Source organism: Homalodisca vitripennis, chromosome 5 (genome assembly GCF_021130785.1).
Source record: "Homalodisca vitripennis isolate AUS2020 chromosome 5, UT_GWSS_2.1, whole genome shotgun sequence".
Classification (NCBI taxonomy): domain Eukaryota; kingdom Metazoa; phylum Arthropoda; class Insecta; order Hemiptera; family Cicadellidae; genus Homalodisca; species Homalodisca vitripennis.
Genome location: NC_060211.1, coordinates 186,364,148 through 186,377,997, shown reverse-complemented (window position 1 = coordinate 186,377,997; position 13,850 = coordinate 186,364,148). Strand labels below are relative to the sequence as shown.

Here is a 13,850-nt window from a genome sequence, read left to right as displayed (position 1 = left end):
AAACCAAATGAAGGAAGAATAAATTTATTTGGTACACACATACACACATATAAAAACAAGTTTATTAATCAAACCGCCAAAATAAACCCAAAACATGAACAATAAACTCGAAAAAAACTAAACAAATTCTAAAACACAAGCTGATAAACTACACTTACTATTTTATTATTTCTATAATTAATTCATTTGTTAGTGTTTTCTTCTTGGATCTTTTACTCTTTTACTGATTAACCTTACACTAACTATATATTTTTTAACAAACATCATCTTTCCCTTAAGCTAATTAAAAAGCAAAATATATTGGGGTAGTTTGTCACGATTTCCATAAATGGTAAAAGATAAAATAAATCAATTTTTCTATTTCAACCATAAACAATAAAAATTTTTATTTTCAATTATAATCTTCCATCATATTTTAATGAAAATAACTGTTTGAGCTACATCTAGTTAAATATAAAATTATAAAAATAGAAAATATAGCTACTCATTGAAAATAAAACAAGTTAAAATATATATTTAATTTAATTAATATTTCATATAGGGTATGATTTAAAAGTTAAGTTTTTAACATTGGTTATCTATAGCAAAATTAAATTTACAAAATAACACTGTTTTGATTCACCGCCATGAATTAATATGTGTCATCGTAATACTTGGCTAAATAATAATAAAATAAATTTAAATTGTCTAAATTGTATTTTTTCCAACGTTAATAAAAGATTGCTTACTTTTTGATATTGATAGAATAATGACTGAAAATACACACATACATTGGATTATCTTACAGATCTTTCCTAAGAACATTTCAAATATTGCATGGTATTTAACAAACAATCGGTTTAGTTTCACTTTATCAATGTTATAAAGAATAATACTTGTATTATAAACCAGAGTTACAAATTGTTATAGTCCTGAAACATGATACCAGTCTCGGGTGCTACACAGGCCAGAGCACCACATCGGTTGCGACAACACTTGAGCCGCCCGCGACAATCGCTGTCCATTGCGCACCTGTTGGAGCACACCCAGGGACCCGTCGGCTTTGCAGGACACACTCCACTCTTCACTGGAACACAACGTCATCAGTGAACTTGTGGCACAACTCATTGACAATGTTATATTTCTAACCACTAGAGCAGTCCCAGGAACGTTCACTTCTGGCTGGTTTGTACCTTCCAGTTGAACCCGCACTGGGTACAGCTAAAACCGATGTGTCACAATCTGGGTAACCTTATGTATGTCCAGGAGCGGCACATCACTATCCGCAACTGTCGAGATATTGAGGTGCAAGGGTAGTTCGATAGGTCTAGTCTACTGCGGGGGATGACTGTTGGAGTAGGTGGGGATCCCTAAGTGTTAAAGGCTGTTGCTAGTCTAGACATAAGGGTGTGCCACCCCCTGCCTGCTTTGACTGAAGAGGCTGGTACAGAGTTGGGATCCCCTTTCTTCCAAGTAGACATGACTAAGATTAATCCAAAACCCTTCCTCATGGATCTCGACAACTGCCTCTATCCCCAACCTTACCCATCCAGAATATCCTGTCACTCCAGAAACAGCACAAACATACTTTTGGGACAAAGTGAAATATCTAAGCTTCTTGTTCTAAGAGAACTGCACCAAAATAGTACGATGTTGGTGCTGCATTTTAATCCTCCCTTTACATCCTGTATATAACACTATTGCCAATTTTATGTGTAGGAAAAATTACTGATCTGACTCAACATCAGAGAGTAGTTGTTGGTCAGCATCGGTATGACAGCACTGCCTCAACTGTCACAGACTATTTTGGTTGTTGAAAAGTCAAAGTTAAAATTCAAACATTTTTAGTTTGGTCTTATGAGTAACCATGATCACAACCTAAAAGACAAAATAAAAAAACATAGTAAACAGAGTATACTGTAAAGTGAATCAGATGACATTTTTCAGTTTGTTACATCCTTGTATGATGAATATAATTTTTTGGATTGGTTTGATTCATACGAAGATAGAGTATTTAAATTTAACCTGCAACGTTTTATTGTTCTGTCAGATCCTTAAATACTCTGATGTATTGGTTTATTTTTATTTGAAACTGATATTTTTAAATAACAATTTAAAACCAATGTTGAATTAAGAATTCAAAGCCTTAGTACTAAGTGGTCAGTTACAATATTAACAAGAATACACCTTGGTAAAATACCACCAAGAAAAATAACAAATTCTTAGCAAAATGAATTTGTAAAGAATAAAAATAAATAAAAACATTCTGAACATGTTTTAATCCTTAGCTTTGACCTGCTAAGAAAAGCTTGATTACAATATATACAAATTTAAAACTATATAATTATATTATTTAAAATGCATGTATTGACTCTCTTCTGTAGATACACCAACAATCATATCAATGAAATGTCTTATCTATTGTTAAAATTGACTAGCATGAGTGTAATTGCTTTTTACTGTGCACTTTTACACCCAAATATTCTTAGTTATTTTTCTTATCTAGCTTTAAAAAATCATTTCGAACTAAACCTTGAAATTTTTTCCAGTTTTTGGTGAATTTCTTCCATGCAAAAAATATTTGGAATTTCTATATTAATTTAATAAGTATCAAAACTCAATTATTAATATTTCACTTTTACTTAAATACATTTCTTGAAAAAGATGTTTTGGAGACAAAAATTAGTGTTAAAACCAAAAGAGGTTACATTAAAAAAATACGCAAATGATAAGAACACTATCACTTACAAAAATCAAAATAAGACCAGTAGATCTTAAAATATTACTGTGAATAAAATTGCAAAATACCAATTGATTTCTTATGTGCAAGATACCATTTCTGATTTTTTATTGTAAATTTTAAGTCTATAGTTGCATTATTCTAAAAATGTATCTATTACATAATTGTAGTCCTTTATCTATGTTTAAAATATCGAAATTTAGAAACCTTTCTGTATTAGCATCTTAGTGGCATCAGGATATTAAATACAATTCTTTGGAAACTTGAATTTGGTAGATATGTAAGAGTAAATCAAAGTTTTTTTTATAAACCACATAAAGTTTAGTTATGGATTAAATTTCTATCCATAAGTTAAAAAAAAATTAACTATTCATATTTTACATTATAACCTATAACTATTTGAGGTTAGGTTATGTTGCTGTTGGTAACACTTACAGTTGGCAAACCTGCGGCTGGTGACAGGTCTGCTGCATACCGTGCCTCCACAAGCCGTGGCACAGCACTTGTAGAATCCCTCACACTGACCATCCTGGGAACAGCTGGGGTAGCAAACTCCCACGGGTAAGGCAGGAGGACAGTCTCCAGGCCTCGGGTACTGGGCCTCGGTTACCGTCACTATAACAGGCAACAGACACAGCAGTAGACAGAGCAGCATGTCGAGGCGGCGGTGGTCCACAGGGTAGTGAGTTGGGCTCCAGCCACGCTCTTCTTGATATCTCCATCTACTTCCTTTTGTGGTATAACCGTAGTCTAAACCACATGTGACCCAGAATTCAAAATCTTTATTTGCACAGGATGTTACAAATTACAGTTAAAAATTACTTATTTATTCATTCTTCCGACAGCAAAAACATTTTACAATTATCTTACAGTACAAACAAAAATTTATACAATTTCGAAGAGTTTGCACAGCTGTGCATTTTTTATGAGATTTTAAGTATATTTTGAGATTATGAGATTTTAAGAATTGTAAAACAGGGATTTGTTTTTGCTGCATTGTTTAGGGTAAGAACATAATTTAATAGTTTAGGGTCAATACACAATTCTAGTATAATCCTTAGTCAGAATATATAATTGTTATTTTATTGTATCACCATTCATGTACTTTTTATGTACTAACATGGATAAAGATATTTCAATTTAATTCAATTCAATACAAAAAATATAAAAATGTTCAACATAGAAGAAATAAGAAATGTAAAATATATATCAACTTAGATAACAATAATTTGCAATAGAATTGTTTAACACTTTTTAATTGATTGATTGATAAGTAAAAACTAATTAAAAGAAACTAAACGAATGTAAAGTATGTTTGATCAAAATAAAGACTAACTGATACGAACATGAATTGTGTTTTACTTCCCAATTTAATACAACAAATATATAGACAAAACAAAGAAATATCAAACTTGATGAGTTTGATTATAAAATTTCTCTCCTCTGTCTTTAGGACTTACTCTTGACAATAATAATCAATGCACAGTATTTATTGGTTTGAAACTACATCATTTTCCTTTGTAATAAGTCACTGTTTAAGGAACAGCTCTCTCAACAACTTTACAGTCAAAGACATAATAGTAGTATTACTTATTTGTTAGTAAAATGTTTCTCATTACATCTCCATTTATTCCACTCACTGTACAAGACAGACTGAAATTGTAAAATGTATTGTGGTTCAAAAATAAGTGACTTTGATTTTGAGAAAAAAAACATAAATAACACAGTCCATCAAGTCTCAATGCTTCTTCCACCTGGAAATTTTATTTTTTTCTTCCATGACTCAAAATATTTTTATTTTGGTAAATTTTGAAATTCAAAAGGAACAAATAACTATTACATGAAGCTATTTTTTTAATTATAAGAAAGACAGTAAATTAGCTTATAAAAAGTGTGCTTTACTAAAAACGGTTAAATATCTAGTTAATGTGATATTAGACAAAATATCTAATAATGAAATGCAATGCAACACAGGAATGTACACATTAGTTGCCCCAAATACGAAATGGTGTAAATGCCTAAACGCAATTTTACAGAAGAGTAAAAACAAAATCTTGCTTTTAACGTTAGACAACAGTGATTGATCCAGTTTTCATTAACTTCTACAAAAGTTTTGTTTGGAAATTCTAAAGGACTTCATTTCTTCTGTAGTTCCTAATCACAAGATAGCTCCAAAATGAAAACATAATATGTCTCTTTGATAACATTTAAGTGGTAACAAATTTGAGTTCATTTCGATTTGAAAATCCACGTCTTTCTGCTGAGAACATCAATAAACCAAATCCTTAGTATACTTATATCTGACAAACAACTCTTCTCTTATAGAGCCTATTAAAATTATATTTGCTGTACAGAAAAATATATTTGGCATTAACATTTTTTTAACATGTCTGTTGGTGAGGAAGCTTCCTTTAATTAGTGAATTGTTTGGCAACTCTAATAATTATTGTATCGAAATTTGGAATATTTTAAACAAAGGTATGCAGCTATTTTAATCAGGGCTAATTTTCTTGATACACAAAGCATTATCATCTAAAGAAGTACCTAATTCACAATTGAAGTGTTTACAAATACATGTTTTTGTGGAAAAGGTGGCAATGAAATAGCTAAAGCAGGTTAAACTCAGCATGGTACAAAAGCTGATGACTACATTTATCAGCAAATAACAAGTTCTGGATTATCTCTAAATATGTATTTTGTATGCGGCACAAATATAATTTAGAGGCCAGAAAAATACTATCTAGTATTTATTTTTGTGAAATAGATTTTCTCAGTTTTAATTTTGTTTACATTTAACGTCATCATGATGACATCAGACTATTTGATGGAAAATCTTATCTTCATCTATACTCAGCATGATTTTGTTACCGTAAACAAGAGTCAAATTTGAAACTAGTAATATGCGATCATTATACATAATGGTTTAGAGCAAAACCTGTAGAACAAGGAATTCCTCAATCAATCCTTTATTAACATTTTCTTAGAGAAAAGTAATAGTATATGAACAAATAATCTCTTACATCCAACTCAGAATTGCTTTAGAAAAGAAAGATCAACTGTTTGTGCACTAGATTTCTTAGCCAGGCAAATTTATGAAACTTTCAGAGGTAAAACATTGCTCAATCTGCTATGTAACCTAAGCACAGTCTTTGACTGTTTTGAAAGCAAAATTCTCATTAAAAAATTTAAATATTACAATTTCCAGGGTTTGTGCCTACATTAAAAAAAATTATACCTTAAAGATTGTAGTCAATTGGTATATACAAATGGTAGATGGATGGATGAAGTTATAGTGAAGTTATGTGTTCCACAATGTACAGTCATGGAATCTCTGATACTTATAATTTATATAAATGATTATAAATTGGCAGTCAAATGTAAAACAATTCTTTATGCAGATGACACAAACTTTTTTAATAGGTAAGAATCTCAGTGAGCTTGACAAGTTGGTTAATAAGACAGTATTATGTTCTAGATTTTTCCAGGTTATATATCTAATTAGATGTTTGAATGATATAGTACTCCAAACCTATATCAGGACAGCTTATTTTACATATTTCCAGTCTGTTTTTAGATATGGTTGGAGTTTTTGGGGGAGCTATAACAGAACTCAAGACATCTTGATTCTGCAAAAGAAAGTGATTAGCGTCATGACCAAGGAATGACCAAGAATCACTGCACACTTACAAATACACAACATTTACAAATTCAAAACTGTAATTAATCTATACTTATTTGGTATTGGTAAGTGTATCATCAAGATAGTCTAAAATTTAATTACTATTGTCATAAACATGATACCAAGAATAAAGATTATGCTGTCATAAGATATTACCACCTAAGTAAGACCTTAAATAGCCACATTGTTTTGTTGACGTGACAACGTCTTAAATTAGGTTGCGGCTCGGAGTCACTCATGAAAAAGTGTAACGCCCGGTAACGTTACGATGCCCGTCCAGTGGGTCCGCCGCACGGGATCCGCACGGGATAAAGCAGATAACTGTGGGTCCGCCGCACGGGATAAAGCAGATAACTATGTTTATTCGTGAAAATGTGGAGTGCTTAGATTCGTCATTTACAACAACTACAACAATAAAGGTAAATAATTGTACACTGATATTTCATTATCGTAAACTATGATTGATTGATTAATTGTTAGATTGACACAAAAGTTGAGAAACTGAGTTTATAGGTTATGTCATACTATTGACAAATGTTGATCGTGTTAAGTAAATTATTAGTTTAAATCACTCTGCAATCAATCGTAATTCAGTCGATTGAGAAGAAACAGCGCGTATTGCTAGTCAAACATTTAAAATAACAAATTATAACCTCTAACCTGTCATAACAGTGCGACCAAACAAACGAACTAAACCGACCAATCACCACGCGCGGAGTTAGAATTTAACTGTGTTTAGCAAGAATTTCAAATTCCAATTTTAGTAAATGTTTTATTCAACTTTACCATTTACAATAACAAATTTTAATTAATTTCAAATTATGTACAATGTTTTAGTAAACAAAATATATTTCTATAGTTAAAATTTGTGCAATTCTTATTTTCATTCAATTCCTTGTTCCTATTGTGCAATTTAATAATATTCATATCAATAAATATTCTACCGAGAAAAAGACGTTGTCACGTAAAATCTTCGCCCGTAAAACCGACTTTACAGGCAACCATAATTTTTTTTTTGAAAATATTGAATGTGCTGAGACCTATGATTACTTGGTACCCTGATTTGACTAAATTTCAAAATAAGTTTTACTCTTGGCTCTTAAAAACCCCGTTTTTGAATACAACAAATGTTTGAATTTAAACAATATTAATTTTTTAAACATAAATTTGTATTGAATATTTTTGTCAATAATTATTTCAAAGTTTGTTACATTTTTAGTCATATTTTGTACAATACAGTAAATCACAGAACAAATTTAGGATAGAGCAAGTGTACATAGTCATTTTTTGTACAAAACAAAACAATAAAAAAACATCTATGAAGGCAGTGTTTATGTAATGTTCTCCTAGTCCAAGAACTCCTTCACTGAGTAGAATGAGTGTTGCAGGTTGTGGCAGTCTTCTTCAGTCTATTCACAGTAAGTCTCTTCAAGTGGTCTGGTAGTGAGTTAAATAAAGTTGCACCTTTGTATGTAGGTTTTTACATAAATGCTAAAATGGTAATGATCCAGGAGAAAATTGTGCTTGTTTCTAGTGCTGTATTAGTGCTGGTCTGCTAGTCTTGTTTTATTAAAACTGACAGCATACATGATGGTCTCCAGGATACACAATGATTCTGCCATCAAGACCTTGTGCTCTCTGAAGGCTTCCTTACAGCTTTACGATAGTTCAGTCCAGTGAGGCCCCTAATAGCTCTTTTTTGTACAACTAATACTCTTTGTTAGTTTCGGGCTGTTGTTCCACCCCAGACCACTAAGCCATATCTTAAGTGAAACTCAAACAGGGCAAAGTAAGCAATATCTTTTGGGAATCACTTATTTGGTTCATTCGTCTCATGACATATATCCTACTGCTTCGTTTTTTAAAGAGTTGATCTATATGGGGTGACCATGAAAGTGTATAGTTGATGGTTAAGCTGAGGTATTTAGTTGAGTCAGTAACAGAAAGTTGTGGGAGTGTCATGGTTGTTCTTAGCTGTTGTGAAAAATAATTGTTGCGTTTTGTTTTCATTGCTTTGTCATTTCAAAGGCTGAAAATGTCAAGCTGATCTTTGTTCTGTTGGCAAGAATGAGAGCTGTGTCACAGGGCTGGATTCATACAATTTTCCCCCTAGGCACTATTCTGACTGCCATCCTCTTGAAATGTGCCAGTCATTATTTTAATAAAAAACTAAACCTAACAAGTCCATAAAAACACCAAGAGTTACTTTTTTAAGATTTTAATTACATTTGAAAAGGTCTCTACTTTTACAAACTAAAAAATACATTATTATTAAAATACTTGAATAAAAAGAATATTACCAAAAATAAACTAACGTATCAATGTTCTGTTTTGGGAAGTCTTTATTATGTTTTCTTGCATAGTTTTCTCCTACTTTTAACCATTGCAAACTCTTCTATTAAGTCTTTCAACTTTTATTTGGTCACCTTTCAAAAGTTCAGACTTGATGTTTAGAAAAGCCAACGAGTTTAGTTTATCTTCATTCATTCAGGATCTTACTACAGCCGTTATTGGTAAGAAAACATCCTGTGGTTTTGTGAGGTGAACGTAAAAACCTCAACTCGATTAGAACAGGAAACTGAATGAGGGTAAGGTGGAGGGATGTGGGATCCCACTTCCCACCGTTATCAGGATTACAAATTGTTACCACACCAATCAGAGGATTATCCCACAACTCACCACTAATTGTGGAGATTACATTATTTCAAATTGATAAGTTTTTAGAAATAGGATGTGGTCTTAAAGAAATGCTCTAAGTTCAGTTCTCTGACCAGTGAGAAATCAGAATACTAATGGCAACTTTTTTTCTCTTTTAGAAATTCTTATTTGAACAGCTCAAAATTTAAAACGCAGTAGAAGTTCGATTAAGTTAGCTAAACATGACTGGGGCTTCTTCGGATACGGATAAACTCGAATAATACAGAGATTACAATAAAATGTTGTAATTCACATAAAAACTCAATATTCATCGTCATCATGTGACTACCCGCTGTAATATATACGTGCGTTCTAACTCTGTAATGTTATTGTTATTGTGTTCTACATCCGCACTTTTTACTTCAGCGTAATTTTTAGCACGCTACCTAAAGTTTAAATTAAACATACAGACAAACACTAAACGAAGCAAAATAGACCAGAGTGCTAGAGGAGCTTTTTGTTTATTTTTACATAACTAAGCGTTTACTCCCTGTAAAATGGATAGTATAATAGAGACATGGTTGTTTTTAAAAGGTAGTAAGGCATAACTTTGAAAGATAGTCATCCTTGTAAATAATAAAGTAAAGTTCATTATGAAATAAATATCCTAACAGACCTGTACTCCTGATTTTTTTGCCCACAATGTAGCACTTATCACACTAATGATATTTTTAAGAAAATATAAAAAAACACTCAATAGTTTCTGGAACACTGATATAATTTAATTTTGATACTCTTGCATATTATGTGCAATCAATCAATCAATTTTATTTGTAGTAAGAACTCACACAAGTTAAAAACGTTAAAATTCAGTCAGTTAGGAATAAGTCAAAATCTTAAGTACCTATACTGCAGCTATGACAAAAGTATTATTGCTACTTTAAAATGAGAATAATTCTAAATCATAAATTATAAGTATTTTAAAAACATCTAATAATTTTAAATCCAAGGCACGACAAAATTGTTTCATTACATAAAACACAAAATAAAACTTTGCAAATCACAAGGGATAATAAGGTAATATATATATATATATATATATATATATATATATATATATATATATATATATATATATATATATATATATCGTATGGGGGACAAAGGCAGCTATCCATAAATAAATAAATTAAAAATTACAATTATTAAAAAGTACGTAAGAACAAAGTTCTTGAGTCATAAATTAAAAATAATATTAAAATCTCCCGTCACAAAGCTAAATCCAAATTACTGAGCCAGTTTAGCTGGACCGTCACTCTTGTGATCTCCCAGTTATGGCAGCTATAAGGTAATTAATTCACTCTATGAAAAAACTCACAGGAATGAAACCACTCTAATATAGTAAACTGTTATAAAACATGTAATCATAAAAGGATACATGATCAGAACTTATAACTACTTACATTATTTTCCTTACACAAATCTAAAGGAAAAAAAATTGTATATTTGTAAATTCATTAAGACATCAAATAAAAGGAGTGGGTAATATCCATTTATAAAATTTTAATTTAGACTTCAATAGACAATAGACAATATGCTTTATTAACAATATCATCAAGACATGTTACAGAGTCAAACAGTTTTTAAAAGTGAATTGTATTATTAAATGAGAGGTCTATTTAAAATTCATCATTCCATGAGAAGAACTCATCGAGCGTGTAGTATGCATGGTCTTGCAGCCAACACCTTAAGGTTCTCTTTATAGCTCTTGGGTTGTCTTTCAGATGATCTGGTAGCTTGTTGAACAGTTTCATTACAGCATATGATGGTTTTTTCTCGAACAATGCTGTTCTGTGGACTGGTAGAGTGTAATCCCCTGCTTGTCTAGTGTAGTGGCCGTGGAGATCTCTTTGTTTTGGAGGATTCTTAGTTATGCAGTAAAGTATGGTTTCTATGATGTAAATGGATGTTACTGTCAATATTTTCCAGTTTTTGAAGATGTTTCTGCAGCTCTCTCTAGGTCCTATTCCAGCTATTAACCTTATTGCTTTTTTCTGCATCACCAGAACTCTGTGGAGATTGCCAGCTGAAGAAGCACCCCAGACTGCTATTCCACAACGCAGGTGGCTTTCGAATAACACATGATATGCTGTTCTCGTGGCTTCATGAACACTAGTTGTTTTGGTTCTCTTTAATGCCAAGGGAATGAATTTATTAAAGGTTATACACTGTTGAAAACTTTAATTGATATTAGTTTTAGTTTTACTAAGGCGACGAGAATCTATAATTGCTTGTGCACTGTAACTAAGTTTGTCAGAATGAAATTTCAGGTAATTTAGATTTGTCATTATGTAAACCACTAAATAGAAAAATTTAAAAATTTGTTATTGTCAAAATATCCTGCAAAATGAGCTCTGGGCTTTGCTCTTGTTATAGTTATAAGTGCTTTTATTTGAATTATAAAAATTCCTTAAGCTCTAGTATAGTCAGCCTATAGAATCCTCATAACCTCATAATATATTGATTTGAAGCAGGATAAATAGGCTTTTCTAATATAACTATTAGGGACGGTCTCACTAAGTCTATATAGGAGATCAATAACTCTTGAAATTCTATACTTAAATAATCTATATGGTTAACGCATGCTAACTCTTGATCTATTTAGCTGCAAAGTTTAAGAACAAATAAGATTTTGATTTTAATATGAAATTGATATTTTACATTTAAATGTATTTATATGTTGTTTTTTTTTTTTTATTATAAAATAAAAATCCGTTGCTGTGGAACCAACTGTTGGCAGTACTAAATTGCTGTGCCATTGGTACTCCTGGTGGAACTTTGCCTTGCAAACACACTGTCTCCAAATGTCTCTGTATTTTCCATCCTTTTTCCTTCTTCCCAGTCTTCTCATGTCCTTTTCCACCTGGTCCTACCATCTTATCTTTGGTTGTCCAAGGGGTCTTCTTTCTTCCGGGGTTTTCTCCAGAATTGTCTTTATCATGGTGTTGTCCTCTTTACTCAAGATGAGCCCTGTCCACCTGATCCTTCTATTTCATCCTCTGCTACATCAGCACCTCCTGTACCTCTGTATACAGTTTTCTCAATTCCTGATTGGGCTCGATCCTCCAATTTCCATCGTCAAAGAATGATTCCTACACTTTTCTTAATTTTATTTTTCCAAAACTAATATCTTTTTTCTGTTTTCTTATTAAATTTAATATTCAATTTTCAGGTCCATATAGTAACATTGGTCTGATAATAGTTTTGTAAATTTAGATCTTTGCTGTATTTTATAACTCATTAATTTGTGGCATGATGAAAAACGTTTGTGGACCAAATTTAATCAATTTGTTATTCCAATATCTTCATTATTGTCATTACGAGGATATCTATAAATACGGAACTACCTACCTTTTGAAATTTATAACCATAAACCTCAATGTAGTCCTGATTTGGGTGATGTACTTGAACATCATTTTACCTCCTTACACATTCTATAAACTTTGTTTTTCCTATTTATTTGTAGTTTTATTTTTTGTGTGGTAAATTAAAATAATCGCAACATTTTTGAGTTCCTCTGTATTTTTGGTTCTCATTACCACGTCATTTTAAAATGTTGAAATATTTATATTTGTTAATACATTAATGCTTGCATTCGTTTTTCTGATTTATTGAAGGGCTGTGTTGAACGGTAATGGGGAAAAACCATCCCCTCGTCTAACCCCTCCTGTTTTCAGCTCAAAGTCTGCAAATATTTCTCCATTTCTTTCACTTTGCATTTGGATCTTAATTCGCTCCACTTTGCTAGGTTGATAAGTTTGTTTTTTTGTATTCCAAACCTGTCCATACTTCACCATAAAATTTCCCTATTTATGGAGTCATGTGCATTACAGAAGTCCATGGAGATACAACAGAATGTTTTGTTGAATTGATAATACTTGGCTATTCATTCTTTTAGATTAAAATTTTGTTTGCTGGTTGATTGGCCTCTGCTAAAGCCTGAATGATGTTTTCCAGTTATATTTGCAGCATAGAATCCTTTTCTATTTTTTGACCAAATTTTGTATGCACAGTGTAGCAGAGAAATGTGTTTATAGTTTACTGAAATCTTTTTTGTCGCCATTTCTGTGTGTTGGCATGGCAATAGATTCCTTTCCCTAGGGGTTTTCTTCTCTACTTACAGCATTGGTTATTATTACATTAATTACAAAATTGCAATATTAAATTTTACAGTTTTACTATACTATAGATATTTTTCTTTAAATCTCCATATCACACTTGTATATTTAGTTTTTTATCCTTTTGGAAAGCTGATCATGCCATCCTCATGGTTTTTTGTAACTAGATGGGTTGGCATGTAAATATTTGTTTTTAATTTACTTAACGGTTCACCCTGTAATTGGACCTTCTGTTGGGAGACGGCTGCTTGCGGTGTATTTTGCAGTGCAAAGTGTTATTTTTCTGTTATTATACTTTTTAACACTATTCTTAAAGTTTTCAATATGTTTTAATGTGTAATTGTAAGTTATTAGTTTTGATTAGTTTACATAAAATATTACTGATGTACATAATTAATTCATCTTTAAGTTTATCTTTGTATTTAGAGATATCACAATTAATGACTTAAGTATGGTTAAAAGTTGTACTCAAATGGTTTTATCTCTTGTAAATACACAGCAATGAGGTTTAAAAATAAATAAATTAGACTATGGTGTCCAAGCATTTTTGTGATAACCAATTAATAGTTCGTTAGGTCGTTATATAACTTAAAAAATTATGTATAGAGCATAGAGAATAGTGATTGAATAAATACAG

General features: G+C 31.3%; 1 protein-coding gene across 1 annotated transcript; it reads right to left on the bottom strand.

Moving 5' to 3' along the window:
* Nucleotides 1–734: 734 nt before the first annotated feature.
* Nucleotides 735–11,971, bottom strand: LOC124363790 (WAP four-disulfide core domain protein 2-like). Its single transcript, XM_046819051.1, has 3 exons — nt 11,827–11,971; nt 3,155–3,469; nt 735–1,066 (listed from the first exon to the last, which is right to left on the bottom strand). Exons 1-3 carry the CDS (start codon nt 11,969–11,971, stop codon nt 894–896), a joined length of 633 nt encoding a protein of 210 aa, XP_046675007.1. The 3' UTR covers nt 735–893.
* Nucleotides 11,972–13,850: the final 1,879 nt, after the last annotated feature.

Bases quoted from the DNA above. Each gene is read 5' to 3' on its own strand.
- LOC124363790 (XM_046819051.1), bottom strand. From the start codon at position 11,971: ATGGTAGGACCAGGTGGAAAAGGACATGAGAAGACTGGGAAGAAGGAA. The intron at 3,470-11,826 runs GTTGGTTCCACA...CATGTGGTTTAG, and splicing joins GCAATTTAGTACTGCCAACA to ACTACGGTTATACCACAAAA. The intron at 1,067-3,154 runs GTAAGTGTTACC...GTTGTGTTCCAG, and splicing joins CAGCCGCAGGTTTGCCAACT to TGAAGAGTGGAGTGTGTCCT.